Consider the following 17,882-nt stretch of genomic DNA (forward strand, 5'->3'; position numbering starts at 1 on the left):
AATGTTGACAGACATGCCGAAATGTTGATTTAAATTTGACACTTAGTGGCCACCAGAGTAGGAGAAGGCTTCCTGAGTGGTGCAGCGGTCTAAGGCACTGAATCGCAGTGCTAGAGGTATCACTGCAGACCCTGGTTCAATTCTGGGCTGTAACACAACTGGCTGTGATTGGGAGTACCATAGGGCAGCGAACAATTCGTCTGGGTTAGGGAAGCGTTTGGCCGGGATAGACTGTCATTGTAAATAAGAATTTAACTCAGTTGTGTAGTTAAATAAAGGTCAAACATAAAATAGAATAACACGTGACTACAGTTTGCATTGAATCGTAGGTCATATCAACCCCACAAGTGATCAAAGTTCTTCACTCACTCCCTCAAACAAAATCGGGGGCCAAGGGGGAAACGGTAGTGAATTGGACTGGCACTTAAGATGGCAATCAAACTGCATCTGGTTGCAACAAGGATTCCCCGAAAGTGGCTAGTGTAAGGGCTGAGGAGATTCAAATAAAGTGCTTGGACTGCAGCCCTTGTATCTCAGTTGTATAAACAGAGGAAGAGGAGAAGTGAGAGGGATAACCCCACAGAATTTTCACCGGATATATAAATGTGAAGCATCCTTTTGGTGTTTCCACTCACTACCAAATATGATGAGAGGAAGCACAGTGGCTGGCAGTGTGAGAAGCTAGATGGATTTTGGCCGACATTCTGCACATTTTCTCATCGATGAAACATTTGATCTCCATACAGTTTTCTGTATTCCAAAACTAGAATCTGTAAAGACTGCCAAAGTTTAGGAGTGCAAGGGCTAATTTAGTTGTTGCACACGTGCACTTCAGAAGTAAGCGTTCCCCAACGGAAATGTGCAAATAAATTCTAGAACGTGCCAATAGGATGTCATTAGCTCATCCGAGTCTCTGCCCACCTCCTTGCTTATTCTGCCCACTATGATTAATTTGCTCCCATTGGAAACGACAGGCTCTGCTCTAGCTTTGGTTGGTTATACAAATATTGTACAACCCTGGCTAAAATGAATACTTGTTTTTGTCAAAATAACGGCAATTTTAATTTTGGGGGATTTTAGCTAACTATTTTCCTAACCTTAACCAAAAAAAAGCATGATCCATCCTAGCCATGACCGTGTAACTGCGCCCCAAATAGCTCTTCTCCAGCAGGTGGAGTTTTGTATTTTTTTCGCTCACCGAGCAAGGAGTATAGCAGTCAATGAGTTTCGAATTTGGTTAACATGAAATGAAATGGCATATTTGATCGAATAGAAGTTTCGTAATACTTCGGTTGTTACAAGTGTACTGATGTAAAGTAGAACACGTGACACCCCGGCAGCTTTGGAGAAAAAAAAGCACTTTACAGCTGAGTTGTGCCTTTTGTCCACACACCTATCTACCTTCTCATTGGCTAGAATGGTCCCACTTGATGTTGCCTCCTTCCGACTGCCTTCCATTTTAAGACTTCTCTTCTCATTGCTAGAGCGGCCACTTAAGTATCTGGTAAATATAATGGATAATCTGTGGTAAGCATGTAGGAGTCTACAATCTCACTATGTCAGTATTAGAAAACAACCGATTCGACTACAATCACCCCATTAAAAGGTATAAAAGTATGGGATAAGAATCCGAGCTGGTAATTAATGGGAGAGACGTATAATGCTCTGCCCAGCAGACTTGTCGACCACTTGAGTTCATATTGTCATGTTGCGTCACACGGTTGCTAAACTAGCAAATTGTCACGCAATCCCTTCTTAATAAAAGTCAGGGTATGAGTCGAGAAACCAGACTATTTCCTTGAAGCACGGTATGTCACCAGTTGAAAGCTATACGATACTATAGAGAACAAGTTAATTATCTCACATCTCTTCATGCTAATGTTGGGTTTTTGAGCTATCGACTTCTTGAGGGAGTGTTCTTGTCCAGAATCGCCCAGAATGCATCGCGCGACCCATTGACGATAATTGGGGAACGTACACGATGGAGTTCTTTGGCTGTTTGAAAGTTCATTCATTTCTGGCGTGCACGATGCAGTACTAGAACGTAAACCTAAATCAAGTATTTTCTAAGCGTGGTTTCTCGAATAGCTAGCTAAGTTATTACATTTATTGCACAAATAATTATTTGTATTGCAAACACTAGCTTGAGTGAATCAGAGTTGCCTGGATGAAAAGTACAGTAAATGCCAATATGATAAAGGAAAACGGATGGAACATACTCCCAAATGCCCCCGCGTGTATGGAGAAGCATTTGGAGTCGGCGCAGTACAGGGGAGGTAAGCAAAGTCACACAGCTAGTGTTTGATGCAGCCTTGTGTGATAGTTAGCTTCCAGACACATGGCTATTAGAAAGGGCTAGCTAACTACCGGCACAGCACTTTGTCGCAAAATAAAGTGACACAAGTCATAACCTATCGAACTTACATCATTAACAGCAAAAACACACCGTAAAGTCATGTTTTTTCTATGGTAAAATTTACTGTACCACACTTTAGCACGCTACTGTAGCTAGCAAGCTACAGCTAACTTGTCATTTCGAAGAGAATGATAATTGATATTTCTATAGTGCTTTTCATAGCAATCTCAAAGCGCTTCAATGGTGCGTTAATAGTTCCTCTAACGTTATCATATTGCAAGCTAGCTAGCTAACGTTGGACATAATCTAACAATTACAGTTTGCTAGCTATGCTAAATAACCTGCCACCCTATTCTATGGCACTTCAGCACAGGCACAAGACACCATGTGATTCAACTATTGACATTTTTCTATTTTCTTCACATAGATGGCACCCTGTTGTTGGGGGCCTCCAGTCTGACAGGCAGGTGCTGGCAGGGCTCCATCTGGGTCTACTGTGATCCCAAGCAGTCTCCCAACGAGGGCTTATGTAAGGCTGGTGTCCAGACAGAGGCAGGCATCACAGAGGCAAAGTGGGTTTCAGAGAGGGGTGTCCTAGTTGCATCTGACTCTGGTAAGTAGGAATGACAGTAATCATTACTAAATGCATATCATATTCTGCTGTAAATAATGCTGGTCTAAAGTGAAGGAAATATAGTTAAAAGTACAATGATTACATTTAATTCAGGCCGATGTCATCTAGATTATTTGCGAGTTATACAAAAGTGTTGATGCAATGTGGTTTGACTTTTTGTTGTAGGTGCTGTTGAGGTATGGGAGCTATCAGAGGATGAGAGTCTGCTGGAGAAACGGTTCGCCAAACTCGAGCATGATCACATCGTTACCAGCGTGAGCCCTGCTGGGTCAAGCCATGCCATCAGCGGCAGTATGGACAACCGGTCAGTAGGGGGCAGTCTCTATTTGTGTGTCTCATTCAGAGTATGTGTGCGAGGAGCGGAGTGTGACCAATTTGACTGGAGCGTTATGAGGTATTCCCAAAGGCTGGAGCGTTGGCCTTCTCGCCCACTTGTAATTTCAATCCAGTAAGCGCTCACGTCACAAGCTCAGGGCTTTCCTGGCCAAGCATGCATTTGTGTGCTGCGGTACCCCTTGCTTTAGCTACTAACATGGAGTTCACTTAATATTTTCATAAAGAAACTGGTCAAACATGGGTGCAAAATCAAGGTGCGTTACAAAGATGAGGACCAAGCGCAAGAGGGAGTGCTGTGATAGTGTCCAACTATTAAATCAAATTTTAATGGTCACATACGTTTATTTAGCAGATGTTATTGCGGGTGTAGCGAAATACTTGTTCCTAGTTCCAACAATGCAGTAATATCATAACAATTTATAACAATACACACATCTAAAGTAAATTGTATATAAATATTAGGACAAGCAATGTCGGAGTGGCACTGACTAAACAGTAGAATATAATACAGTATATATATTTTGAAATTAGTAAAGCAGTTTGTAAACATTTCTTAATAACCTCTCTGGGATATGTGGGACGGTAGCATCCCACTTGGCCAAAAGCCAGAGGAAATGCAGAGCGCCAAATTCAAATCAATTCCTAAAAAATCTAACTTTCATGAAATCACACATGTAAGATACCAAATTAAAGCTACACGTGTTGTGAATCTAGCCAACATGTCAGATTTCTTAAAGGCTCTTCGGCGAAAGCAAACAATGCTATTATCTGAGGATAGCACCTCCATAAACAAGAGAACATTTCAACCCTACAGCTGCGACACAAAACGCAGAAATAAACCACTCCAATATGTTCCATAAACATCACAAATGGTCCTTTTGTCCGATTTAATTCCGTCCATATATACCCAAAATGTCAATTTATTTGGCGCTTTTGATCCAGAGAAACACCGGTTCCAACGAGTGACTACAAAATATCTCAAAAGTTACCTGTGAACTTTGACAAAATATTTCAAACTAGTTTTGTAATACAACTTTAGCTTTTTTTTAAAGTAAATAACAAATGAAGTTGAAGATGGGATGATCTGTGTTCAATACAGGAATAAATCAAACTGAAGCATGAATTCTGGTCATGCCTCTATCAAACAGTACACATGATGTGACCATACCGTTCAAGATGGCCATACTTCATTACACAAAGGAATAACCTCAAGCAATTTCTAAAGACTGGTGACATCTAGTGGAACGGCAAGCAAGTCCCTTAGAAATCTGGATCCCCAATGAAAACTTATTAAAAAGAGGGTGTCTTCAAAAAAAAGAATCTGAATGGTTTGTCCTCTGGGTTTCGCCTGCTACATAAGTTCTGTTATACTCAGACATGATTCAAACAGTTTTAGAAACTTCAGTTTTTTCTATCAAAATATACTAATAATGTGCATATCTGATCTTCTGAGGATGAGTAGCAGGCAGTTGAATTTGGGCATGCTTTTCTTCCAAAATTCCGAATGCTGCCCCCTATCCTAGAGAAGTTAGTGACCAGTGATTCCATGTCTATGTATATAGGGCAGCAGCCTATAATATAAGGTGCAGGATTGAGTAACTGGGTGGTAGCTGTCGAGTGATGACTTTAAGTCTGCTGGCCTTGCGATAGCTGTTTTTCAGTCTCTTGTCCCAGCTTTGATGCAGCTGTACTGACCTCACCTTCTAGGTGGTAGCGGGGTGAACAAGCCGAGGCTCAGTGGTTGATGTCCTTGATGATCATTTTGGCCTTCCTATGACATCAGGTGCTGTAGGTGTCCTGGCGGGCAAGAAGTGTCCCCCCTGGTGATGCGTTGTGCAGACTGCACCACCCTCTGGAGAGTCCTGCGATTGCGGCAGCCCGACAGGATGCTCTCAATTGTGCCTCTGTAAGAGTTTGTGGTTCTTAGTAGCCAAGACAAATTTCTTCAGCCTCCTGATTGATTCCTGGTTGAAGAGATGCTGTTGCGCCTTCACCACACTGTCTGTGTGTGGGTGGACCATTTCAGATTGTCGATGTGTACGCTGAGGAACTTGAAGATTTTCACCTTCTCCAATGTGGTCCTGACGGTGGATATGGGCGTGCTCTCTCTGCTGTTTCCTGAAGTCCACAGCTCCTTTTGTTTTGTTGATGTTGAGTGAGAGGTTATTTAACTGGCACTACTCTCCCAGGGCCCTCACCTCCTTCATGTAGGCTCTCATCATTGTAGGTAATAACACCTATAACTTTTGTCATCTGCAAACTTGATGATTACGTTGGAGGCATGTGTGGCCACAGTCATGGGTGAACAGGGAGTACAGGAGAGGGCTGTGCACACACCCTTGTGGGGCCCCTTTGTTCAGGATCAGCAAAGTGGTGTTGTGTCCTACTTTGACCACCTGGGGGTGGCCCGTCAGGAAGTCCATAACCCAGTTGCACAGGGTGGGGTTCAGACCCAGGGCCCTGAGCTTAATTATGAGCTTGGAGGGTACTATGCTGTTGACGGCTGAGCTAAAGTCAGTGAACAGCATTCTTACATGGGTATTCCTCTTGTCCAGATGGGATGGAGCAGTGTTCAGTGCGACAGCGATTGCATCGTCTGGATCTATCGGGGAGGTATGCCCCGATGAAGTGGGTCTAAGATGTAAGGTAGAGGTGATATGATCCTTAACTAGCCTCTCAAAGCACTTCATGATGACAAGTGAGTCCTACGGCGCAATAGTCATTTAGTTCAGTTACCTTTGTTCCTGTACACAAGAAAGCAATGGTGGACATCTTGAAGCACGTGGGGACAGCAGACTGGGATAGGGAGATTGAAAGTGCATGCCCTGAGGACGCAGCTTGGGATGCCGCATGGGCCGGCAGCCTTGCGAGGGTTAGCATGTTTAAATGTCTTACTCACGTCGGCCATGGAGAACCAGAGGACACAGTCCTTGGGAGTGGGTCGTGTCGGTTGCAATATGTCCTCAAAGCGGGCGGCAGTGATTAGCTTGTCCTGGAGCAAGACGTCGGTGTCCGACGTAGCTGGTTTTCCCTTTGTAATCTGTGATTGTCTGTAGACCCTGCCACATGAGCCATTTGAATTGCGACCCCACTCTCTACTGACATTTTGCCTGTTTGATTGCCGTATGGAGGGAATAACTACACTGTTTGTATTCAACCATATTCCCAGTCACCTTGCCATGGTTAAATGCAGTGGTTTTGTGCTTTCAGTTTTGCACAAATGCTGCTATCTATTCATGCTTCTGATTTGGGTTTTAATAGTCAGTGGGAACAACATCCGCTATACACTTACTTATGAACTCAGTCACTTGTGTCGCAGAACACATCCCAGTCTGCGTGATCACAATCTTGAAGCGTGGATTCCGATTGGTCAGACCAGCTTTGAATAGTCCTTAGCACGGGTACTTCCTGTTTGAGTTTCTGCCTATAGGAAGGGAAAAGCAAAATGGAGTCGCTCTGATTTACTGAAAGGAGGGTGGAGGAGGGCCTTGTAGGTACCCCAGAAGTTGGAGTAGCAGTGGTCGCATGTTTTAGCACCGCGAGTAGTACTATCAATGTGTTGATAGAACTTCGGTAGCGTTTTCCTCAAATTATCTTTAAAATCCCCAGCAAGAACATGGGACTTCAGGATATGTGGTTTCCAGTTTGCCTAAAGTCCAATGTAGTTCCTTGAGGGCAGTCGTATCAACTTGAGGGAGAATATACACGGCTGTGACTAAAACTGAAAAGAATTATCTTGGGAGGGAGTACACAATCAATGTGTTGATAGAACTTCTGTAACGTTTTCCTCAAATTTGCTTTAAAATCCCCAGCAAGAACATGCGACTTCAGGATATGTGGTTTCCAGTTTGCGTAAAGTCCAATGTAGTTCCTTGAGGGCAGTCGTATCGACTTGAGGGCGAATATACACGACTGTGACTAAAACTTAAAAGAATTCTCTTGGGAGGGAGTACGTTCAGCATTTTCGGTATTCTGTTGTGTGAACAAAAGGACTTGAGTTTCTGTATGTTACCACAATCGCACCATGCATAGTTAATTATGAAACATACACCCCTGCCTACCTTCTTCCCAGACTTCTTTATTCCTGTCTGCGCGATGTACTGAGAACCCAACTGGCTGTATGGATGGGGACAGTATATTCGGCAAGAGCATGGTTCCGTGAAACAGTATGTTAGTCCCTGATGTCTCTCTGGAAGGAGATCCTTGCCCTGAGCTCGTCTACTTTAATGTCCAGAAACTCCAGAGTACAGGCCTCAGTGTAATGCTCATTCCTTTGACGACCAGCGCAAATCCGACGACACCCCTGGTGAGAGACAACTGTGACTCGTCAGTGAAGAGGACTTTTTGCCTATCTTGTCCAGCCACTGTGGTTTTGTGCCCATAGGCTGCGTTGTTGCCGGTGATGTCTGGTGAGGACCTGCCTTACAACAGGCCCTCATGAGCACTGATGGAGGGATTGTGCATTCCTGGTTTAACTCGGGCAGTTGTTGCCTTTCTGTACCTGTCCCGCAGGTGTGATGTTTGGATGTACTGATCCTGTGCAGGTGTTACACGTGGTCTGCCCCCGCGAGGACGATCAGCTGTCCGTCCTGTCTCCGTGTAGCGTTGTCTTAGGCATCTCACAGTATGGACATTGCAATGTATTGCCCTGGCCACATCTGCAGTCCTCATGCCTCCTTGCAGCATGCCTAAGGCACGTTCACGCAGATGAGCAGGAACCCTGGGCATCTTTTGTTGTTTTCAGAGTCAATAGAAAGGCCTCTTTAGTGTCCTAAGTTTTCATAACTGTGACCTTAATTTACTACTGTCTAAGCGGGTAGTGTCTTAATGACTGTTCCACAGGTGCATGTTCATTAATTGTTATTCATTGAACAAGCATGGGAAATGGGCAATATCAAATTGATCAGACAGTGTTGACATTGCTAATGTTTTAAATGACTATTGTAGCTGGAAATGGCTGATTTAATCCATGTAACATTTAAAAAAATAAAAATCTACATAGGTGTACAGAGGCCCATTATTAACAACCATCACTCCTGTGTTCCAGTGGCACGTTGTTAGCTAATTCAAGTTTATAATTTTACAAGGATAGTTGATCATTAGAAACCCATTTGTAATTGTTAGCACAGCTGAAAACTGTTGTGCTGACTAAAGAAGTAATAAAACTGGCCTCCTTTAGACTAATTGAGTATCTGGAGCATCCACATTTGTGGGTTCGATTACAGGCTCAGAATGGCCATAAACAAAACTTTCTTCTGAAACTCGTCATTCTATTCCTTTTCTGTGTAATGAGAAATTGCCAAGAAACCGAAGATCATGCACAACGCTGTATACTACTCCCTTCACAGAACAGCGCAAACTGACTCTAACCAGAATAGAAAGAGTGGGAGGCCCCAGGGCACAACTGAGCAAGAGGACAAGTTTAAAAAAATATATATATTTCACCTTTTATTTAACCAGGTAAGCTAGTTGAGAACAAGTTCTCATTTACAACTGCGACCTGGCCAAGATAAAGCATAGCAGTGTGAACAGACAACAGAGTTACACATGGAGTAAACAATAAACAAGTCAATAACCAAGTAGGGGGAAAAAATAGTGTATATACAGTGTGTGCAAAAGGCGTGAGGAGGTAGGCGAATAATTACAATTTAGCAGATTAACACTGGAGTGATAAATGATCAGATGGTCATGTACAGGTAGAGATACTGGTGTGCAAAAGAGCAGAAAAGTAAATAAATAAAAACAGTATGGGGATGAGGTAGGTGAAGTGGGTGGGCTATTTACCGATGGACTATGTACAGCTGCAGCGATCGGTTAGCTGCTCAGATAGCAGATGTTTAAAGTTGGCGAGGGAGATTCAGCGATTTTTATTTTATATTTTTGTTTTATTTTTTTGCGATTTTTCCAGTCACAGGCAGCAGAGAACTGGAACAAAAGGTGGCCAAATGAGGTGTTGGCTTTAGGGATGATCAGTGAGTAACACCTGCTGGAGCGCGTGCTACGGGTGGGTGTTGCCATCGTGACCAGTGAACTGAGAAGGCGGAGCTTTACCTAGCATGGACTTGAAGATGACCCTGGAGCCAGTGGGTCTGGCGACGAATATGTAGCGAGGGCCAGCTGACTAGGGCATACAGGTCGCAGTGGTGGGTGGAATAAGGTGCTTTAGTAACAAAACGGATGGCACTGTGATAAACTGCATCCAGTTTGCTGAGTAGAGTATTGGAAGCTTTTTTTGTAGGTGACATCGCCAAAGTCGAGGATCGGTAGGATAGTCAGTTTTATTAGGGTAAGTTTGGCGGCGTGAGTGAAGGAGGCTTTGTTGCAAAATAGAAAGCTGACTAGATTTGATTAAAGATGTTTGATATGAGTCTGGAAGGAGAGTTTACGGTCTAGCCAGACACCTAGGTACTTATACTAGGTCAGAACCATCCTCGGTAGGAATGCTAGTCCGGCGTGCGGGTGCAGGCAGCGAACGGTTGAAAAGCATGCATTTGGTTTTACTAGCATTTAGGAGTGTTGAATGGCATTTGTAGTAGAAAATCGGATCAAATACAACGCATTACAGAACTTGTGAAGTCAATTCGGCTTTTTAATACAAGAATATAGCAAGCCGGGAAGGTCCATGGAACACACTCCACTTCCCAGAGCCCCGGCTCCAGTATTTATCCACATATTGCATATGAGCCCATCCCAAATGCAAATAAAGTTACATTCCAATCCGTGCATCCCGCTTGTTCAGCTCAACAACGCCCATACCTGCTTTCCGTCAGATTATGATGATAAGACCCTTGCCTTGTTCTTGTATTTAGCTAAAAGCATTCTTTTGTTTGTGGACTATCCAGGATCAGCAGACTGTGTCTCCTCAGTTTCTAGCATGTCCAGCTATACTAAAAATAGTTTACATTCCTCTATTTTACAGCCCTATGCTTTGGCTCTGTAATTAACTCTGTGTCCCTTTTGTGTGTGTGTCTTCATCTCCTTTAGCTTTAGGGTGCCCAGCTGTTCTGGTCGCCTTCACTTCATATGGCTGTCTAAGATCAAACAGACTTGTATCTCCCCTGTGATGTGATTGATATCTGTAATCCATCAGTTGGTCCTTTGGCTGACCCCTCCTTATACAACCTCTGACCTTTGTATGTCCAGCTGGACTAGGCTTCTATGTGTCCTTCTCTTCATGTAGTCTGGTTTTAATGTTCAGCTATTCTGTACATCTTATGCATTTGTCTATGTGTTATATTTGCTCCCACAATCCCCCCTGTGGGGCTTATTAGCCCCATAATAATACAAATATAACCATAGGATGGTGAATGAGAATACCTGTGATAGACAATAAAACAGAAAAACAGAGTAAAATACATATACCAACTGGACCAAACATCTCTAGTATTACATAAGAGTAAAAGATCCAGTTAAGTATAGAAACAAACAAAAAATAACAAAAAATAATACATTACATTTTGTTGAAGCATGAGCAAAACATAACCTCAGGCAAGGCTATCTTAGTTTATGTGAAAAAGAAAAAATATTTCAAAATAAAATTGACACAACATCATTCTAAATTGAAGCTATCAACATGATCCTCCCTCTCAGACACCTCTCCAACAAACATGATACCAACCTTAAAAGATTAAGGACATGGTCCATAGACACATATAACCAGGATATCCCACTGTTTCCTACATGCTTTTAAATTTAACCTAGTATCTAAAAGGCAAAACTAACTTTTAATTAAAAGAAAACCTAGATATATTCATCGATATACCTATAAAAACATTCAACAAAACATACAAAAACACAAGGCCGTAAGCAAAAATAGACCCTACATAGCACCTCTTGTACTTACTACGGAAATGACCCTTTTCGTGGATACGTATCAGTTGACTGTCCTATGAACTTGGAATGTCAGCATATACATGTAAACCATCCTTATGAAAACCCTAGCAAGTGTAACCACCTCCAGAGACAACTCCATACAGGCAGTTTGGATGACCAAACATCCAGAAACTATCCACAATACCTCTGTCTTGATAATTTAGCATAATAAGAGATGGCGCAACCTGAGTTATTTTACCACACAACCCTCTTTTATTCCTCACCAACCCTTTATCTTGATTTCTACGAACCCCTGCAGTCTCTAGTACCCAAATAGTATCACATTCTATAGTGGTGTTACCTACATCAATACCTTCGGTGTTATGGCTGTAAAAACATTCATATATTCCTTTAATCACAGTCTTTCCATCTAACAAAGGCCCATTTAATTCAGTTCAAATGTTATAGACAGCACAATCCTTGTCACCCAAACCAATGTTGTTCAACACAGTCCTGCCTCTAGTTCTCCCTCGAGCAATCCTACATTCTATGTCACACAAAGGAATGTAGTATTTTCTCTGAACATTGAACATTTTATATTTAACACATTTCTTCAAATGATGCAGGTTCAGGTACTGTCAAAAGATCAGACAAAGGTGATTTACTACACAATATACAATTGTCCATTCTGTGCCTGTTTGCCGTATACTTAGCCCATCAGTACCATTCGTTTTTCACCACCTCTTCCTGTGTGATGTCATTGAACGATTCTGAGTCTGATACATCTATATCTGTCATCTTGGCAATGTTCTCGTCTTGAGGTAAGTCATCAGAGTTTGAAAAAAAAATCCAAATCTCATTAAAAAAATCCCTTTCGTTCTGATGTGTCAGGTGTCTCTGTGGTTACCGTGGGCTGCTTGGTAAGAGCAGTGGTCGTCACAGCAGCCGCCACCGTTGTCGTCATTGCTTTGGTTGTCACAAGCTGTTCTTGTTTAGGTGCTGGCGTAAGACCCAATTTAATATATTTGTAACTGTTTCCTTCACTCAGTCCTGATTTTGTAATTTCAACTACAAATTCTTCACCTTCTACTGGAGTTATCTCGTTCATGATAAACTCCCAGCCCTCCACACGTTTGGTTAGTGTCAGGTCACATCCTTTGAGGTCCCAAACAGCTTCTCCCTTTGTTATATGACGCGTCCATCCACAGAGTGGCTCCTCCGGTACAGGTTTCTTCTCCCATACAGGAACTATCCTCTGTTCCCCTAGTTCTGTTAGAAGTTGTGGCGGAACATGAAACTTAAACCTATCAACAGGTCCTGTCTTTTTACCTCGTTCGACAGGTTCCTCTCTTCTCTTCCTGCTTTTATCATTTATCTTGATTGTGAGTGCGTGCATTATCTTCCTATTGTCCTCAGTTGCTCTTACTCTGTCATTGTCACTGTTCTTTCGTGGTCCTAATTCCAATGGTTCATTATGGAGATCAGGTAAGAGCTGAAAAGTCAATTGTGGGGAAATCCCCATTTCTTTCATCTTGCAGGATGTCTCCTTCTGCTCTTGGTAAGGCTTCTCCTCCACTCTCTTCTCCTGTTGTTCCCTCCTCAGGCCGAACTGAGCCTCCATCTGGGAAGACTTCCATTTCCGGGAAGAGATGTTCCCATTCTTTAGGCGATACCTCGTGGTCCCACTGTAGAGGGCTTCCGTCAACAGAGTCTGCCCCAACAAGTATATCATCAGGAGTAGCAGACATGTTACCTCCCCCACTTCTGGGCTTTCTGGCCATACTGGAGGAGGCTTTGGTTGTTTGTCTCTTTTCTTTTCAGGCTCTTTTCCCTTGGTGCTTCTTCTGGGTGCGTTAGTTGGCTCACTCATCGTATCTCGGCTTGGTCTGCCATTTTCTTGATTCCTCTCTGGCGTTTTGATCGTCTCCGCTGCTCCTGCTCCCTCCGGGGTCCCCTCTGGTGAATCAGCATCCTCTGTGTCCCCATCTCTGTATGGTTGTGTCCTTCTCTCCGTCGGGACTCAGGTACAGTGGTTTAGATGATACCACGTCTTGCTTCTTTTCACTTGGACGGCCGTGATTGTGGCTGCTGCCACCTCGTAAGGTCCTTCCCTCCTCGGCTGATCCCACTTCCTTCGGAATACTCTCGAACGTAGACTGGATCTCCTGGTATTACTGGGAGAGGTCCTTCTGGTCCCCTTGGATCATCAGATGTGGAACCTCTCATCCTGGTTCAGGTTTCTGCCTTCTTTCTGTGGGGCATTCATACTTAAAGACTTATGGCCTCTGTTCTATGATTACACCATACATTCTCTTACTTCCATCACTCATCACACAAACTGACATTCCAGCTGAAGCTGGAGAACCCTTCTCCATCTGGTTTCCTAAACAAAAGACTTAGAAAACAAAAAACACAACATAACAGTATTGACAATGTTATGTGTTATGCATGACTGTATTCATAAATACTGAAATCTAAGACCATGACAATTCCCACTCTCTCTTCACCTGACTCTATGCTTCCAGGATGTGTTTCTGCTGGACTCTACAAAAATGGAGGCCCTAATTAGCTTCCTCATGCTTTTATCCAGTCTTCCCCTTTCAGCCACAGGTTCTGAGAGGTGTTCCCAAATCATGTCATTTTTTACTTAGTTCCCCACTTGCTCTATATCAACTGATAAGCCTGTGCATAACCTTTATCAACATTATTTCTTCTTGAATTAATTCAACACTGAATAAAACTACCATCTATCCTTATTCACATGATACATTATCAAATAAAACAAATAACCCCCAAACTCAACCCAGTATGTCTACAGTGGAATCTAGTTTCTCTCTCTCTCTCTCTCTCTCTTTTGTTTTGTTTCACGTCCTCTGTCATGGTGTTTTCAAGCTCACCCATTATTCAGCTGGACCTTACTTCTTGTGAAACTTATGCACCCATCAAAGAGAGACATGACGATCTTTACCACTGCAGGTGCTATGAGAGGTATATCCCCAGCCTGGTGTATGTTGATGTACACTCAGTCTCCAGAATTCAGCCCATGCCCTTCCATTTGGCGTTTTATGTGCTGTCTTTTCCTGGGGGCATACACACTAACACATGGGTTATTTCCTGACAACAGACTTTCTTCATATAGCAGGATCACTACATTTAAATTTTTAAATAACAGCCCTATGTAAACATTCTGTTATGTAAACATTCTGTCTCAAATACCTGGCCTCTTGCCACAAAAATATTCATAATGATAGCCAAAATATGGTCCCTACAACACCTGCTGTAAGAATAATCAGTCAAGTGTCTTCCAGTTGAAAGAACATCCAATCCTAACAAAACTAAGTCCTAAGCTTCTCAAACTTTTGCTCTAGTGTTCAAAATGCCACTACTTATTATTTTTACCATAATCTAGGTGTGTGTAATGTTCTATTTACTTTTAGAATTGTCCCTATATTTTAATTGTCCCTACAAGACCAACTGTCCTTCCTTATCTGTTAACTATCCCATAGGTCACATCCCATCCTAGAACACCATTTACCCATCCCCCCTTTGTTACCTGGCTCTGCCCAGGCAACAACCTTGCCTACTCTTAAACAATGATATCGGTAAAATTAGTAAATTATCCTTATCTGACATCATGTAGGAGCCCCTTTTAATTTTCCACATGTCCAATTCTCCCTTTAATAGTCAAGTTCAGTGCTACATTAGACATATTAAAGAACCCTTAATCCTTAAAATCAAAATTAATTTGTGTAATTTAAAACTCATAAAATAAAAACTCATAAAATTCCATATTTGAGTGTGCCTCTTTAAAATACCTTTGCACCAAAACAAATAATCCTAACAATGGTTTTAGGTGTATATACTTGCAGACCTGTTTTAACGTTTATGGCCTCATTCTCCCCAAGATCATAATCCCAGGAAACATCCAAAATTGAGACACCTAAACATCAATATTCCCAGAAGAACACAACACTCCTAACTAGCATTCACTATGCTAATTCCGATTCAGAAACTCAAAAGTGAACTATAAACTAAACCTAATGATGATTCCCCTTTAACTCAAATCATTAATCATAAGTTTTAAACAAGGTCAATGTATATGATTACTTAAATGAACATGCTATCCTTAGATACAATTAACCCGATAACGTTGTATTACTTCTTCCCCTCTGCCGCAAATGTCGTACATTTCTCAGTGTAAGAAATCCTAATCCCAGATATTTAATAAAAATATAAACGCGTTTTTCCTTGGCTCCTTCAACTCACATATTTTAGATAACTTCCATCCGTCCTGATATGAAGAATTCTACTTAAACACACCAGAACTAATGCTTAATTAAGTTGAATCAACTCCTAGAATAACCAGTCTCATAGGAATCAAACAAGTAGGTATATGGACTTCTGAAAAGTGACTCAAAACAATAATGCACGCATTTTCCTTCTAAAAGACACGAACAATTTTCTCCGGTACCCCCAGTCCGTGGCGACAACAGTGCCTCGAGTGATGTCATCAACAAGCGCTCAACCTTGGCTCAATCCGTAACGACTTTCAATGAATTGTTGGCTGTCTACAGCATCAGTATTTCGGGTTTGATGAACCAACCCTAATTTATCACATCTGTTGAATCCTGAACTAGAGTTTACAACATCAATCAACATTTCTCATCTTCCAATTCGCCAAATGTATTTCGATGGGCACAAATCTATCGTAATTATTTCCTGTTATTATTCAGAGCATTTTAATTACGACTCTATTCCCAATATATTATTCCCAACAGATAATTTAGTGAACAGACATCACTTCACCCTTATTTTAAGTTGAATGAGTTAGTCTTTCAATTTGAACCAAACAAACTATTTAATACGTTCAGTTTATATCTTATACCAATACTAGTGACTATAACTTTCTCTGCAAAACAATTTAATTACCACCAAGAACTCAGATATATTTTTAATTAACGCCTCGGCTAGGAACCGAACCCTAGATCGCAGTTTGTAAGACTGCTCCGCTCACCACTATAACAGCAATGCTATGAACCTGACTGAGATTCTCCGCAAATAGACCCATTTTACAGTTATCTATAGTTGTTTATCCAGCATCTGGACAACAGAAAATAGTCCTAATTTAAACGCTCAAACTTTTCCCTCAGTTAGGATTTACCCAAAGACCATAACCCCAGGGAACTGATAATTTCTCCTATGAACCCATGTTAAAATTAAAATAAACCAATTTGAATAACTAGTCAATTAAAAAAATAATAGAATTTCAAAGTGATGGTACACGCCGTCCCAACCTTCGCTCTCTCTCCCCCGCTACTCTCTCCTCTTCCATCCTATCATCTCTTCCCTCTGCTCATACCTTCTCCAACCTATCTCCTGATTCTACCTCCTCAACCCTCCTCTCTTCCCTTTCTGCATCCTTTGACTCTCTATGTCCCCTATCCTCCAGGCCGGCTCAGTCCTCCCCTCCCGCTCCGTGGCTCGACGACTCATTGCGAGCTCACAGAACAGTGCTCCGGGCAGCCGAGCGGAAATGGAGGAAAACTCGCCTCCCTGCGGACCTGGCATCCTTTCACTCCCTCCTCTCTACATTTTCCTCCTCTGTCTCTGCTGCTAAAGCCACTTTCTTCCACTCTAAATTCCAAGCATCTGCCTCTAACCCTAGGAAGCTCTTGCCACCTTCTCCTCCCTCCTGAAATGATTTAGATGCACTATTGTAAAGTGGCTGTTCCACTGATGTCAGAAGGTGAATTCACCAATTTGTAAGTCGCTCTGGATAAGAGCGTCTGCTAAATGACTTAAATGTAATGTAAATGTACACTTTGAATAAAGACTGGTGTTTCTCAATCATTTCATAATTAACTCCCACCTGTTCCAACAATTTCTAGTGAAGTTGATCAGTCTTCACGGGAAATTCTTAGGATCCAGGGCATTTGACACCATTAAAATGTTTCCACTCTCCTTTCTTTAGAAACAACTTAAATATATTTTCAAAAACATTTCCATCCTTCTGCATACCCAATTTGAAACCGAACTGAAAACCCATTGAAAATGTAACCCCTTTTTTCTGGAAAAGAAATGTACATTTCGTTAACATTCACCATGCCACCCTCTAAATCAGCAAGCCAACAGTAACACACATACCAAAATCCCCTCACTTTTCCCGAGCATGCGACAAAAGCTCCAGCCATGCACAGAACGCACAATTCCTCCCTGCTCGGCCATCTGTATCCTACCCTTAGAAATTGAAAACACCCATACACTACAATTTGCTCTTCTTAACTAATTCTACCACGTTTGTGATTTCTCATATACGTTTATTTTCCGTATTTTGACGCCAATAACTTCTCCACGCATTCAATCACCATTAAAACCCTAGTAAAACCTACTCTATAATGTCTACAACTGTATTACTGAGTATTACAGAAGCCTTAATGTCTTATTCTAGTACAGCACCTCAAATACCACTATGTTTTTATCTTTGCTTATACTATTACTTTAACTTTATTCCGTGTATTAAATCCCATTTCTTATTTATAATATAATGCACTTTCTTATCTCTTTATTTATCCGCTTGCTATTTTCTCTTTTAGCCTATTTTACTATTTAATTCCTGAGACTGTTTTTAAATTGCAGCTTCCTATTTCGTTTACAGGGCTCGTGATACTTTTTAAATAAATGTTCTTGACTTCTATTTTCATGCACTTTTCTTACTTTATTCTTGACCGCCTAGATTTATTTTAA

At 41.8% G+C, this 17,882-nt stretch overlaps 1 protein-coding gene across 1 annotated transcript; it reads left to right on the top strand.

Annotated features, from left to right (window-relative positions):
• Positions 1 to 12: 12 nt before the first annotated feature.
• On the top strand, positions 13 to 16,962 carry LOC135541951 (methylosome protein WDR77-like). Its single transcript, XM_064968470.1, has 4 exons — positions 13 to 2,276; positions 2,784 to 2,969; positions 3,156 to 3,294; positions 16,588 to 16,962. Exons 1-4 carry the CDS (start codon positions 2,168 to 2,170, stop codon positions 16,832 to 16,834), a joined length of 681 nt encoding a protein of 226 aa, XP_064824542.1. The 5' UTR covers positions 13 to 2,167; the 3' UTR covers positions 16,835 to 16,962.
• Positions 16,963 to 17,882: the final 920 nt, after the last annotated feature.

This window comes from Oncorhynchus masou, chromosome 6 (genome assembly GCF_036934945.1).
Source record: "Oncorhynchus masou masou isolate Uvic2021 chromosome 6, UVic_Omas_1.1, whole genome shotgun sequence".
Lineage (NCBI taxonomy): Eukaryota > Metazoa > Chordata > Actinopteri > Salmoniformes > Salmonidae > Oncorhynchus > Oncorhynchus masou.

Coding starts and splice junctions, on each gene's coding strand:
- LOC135541951 (XM_064968470.1), top strand. CDS start 2,168: ATGAAAAGTACAGTAAATGCCAATATGATAAAGGAAAACGGATGGAAC. Junction 2,970..3,155: donor CCTAGTTGCATCTGACTCTG/GTAAGTAGGAAT, acceptor TTTTTGTTGTAG/GTGCTGTTGAGGTATGGGAG. Junction 3,295..16,587: donor AGCGGCAGTATGGACAACCG/GTCAGTAGGGGG, acceptor CCTATCCTCCAG/GCCGGCTCAGTCCTCCCCTC.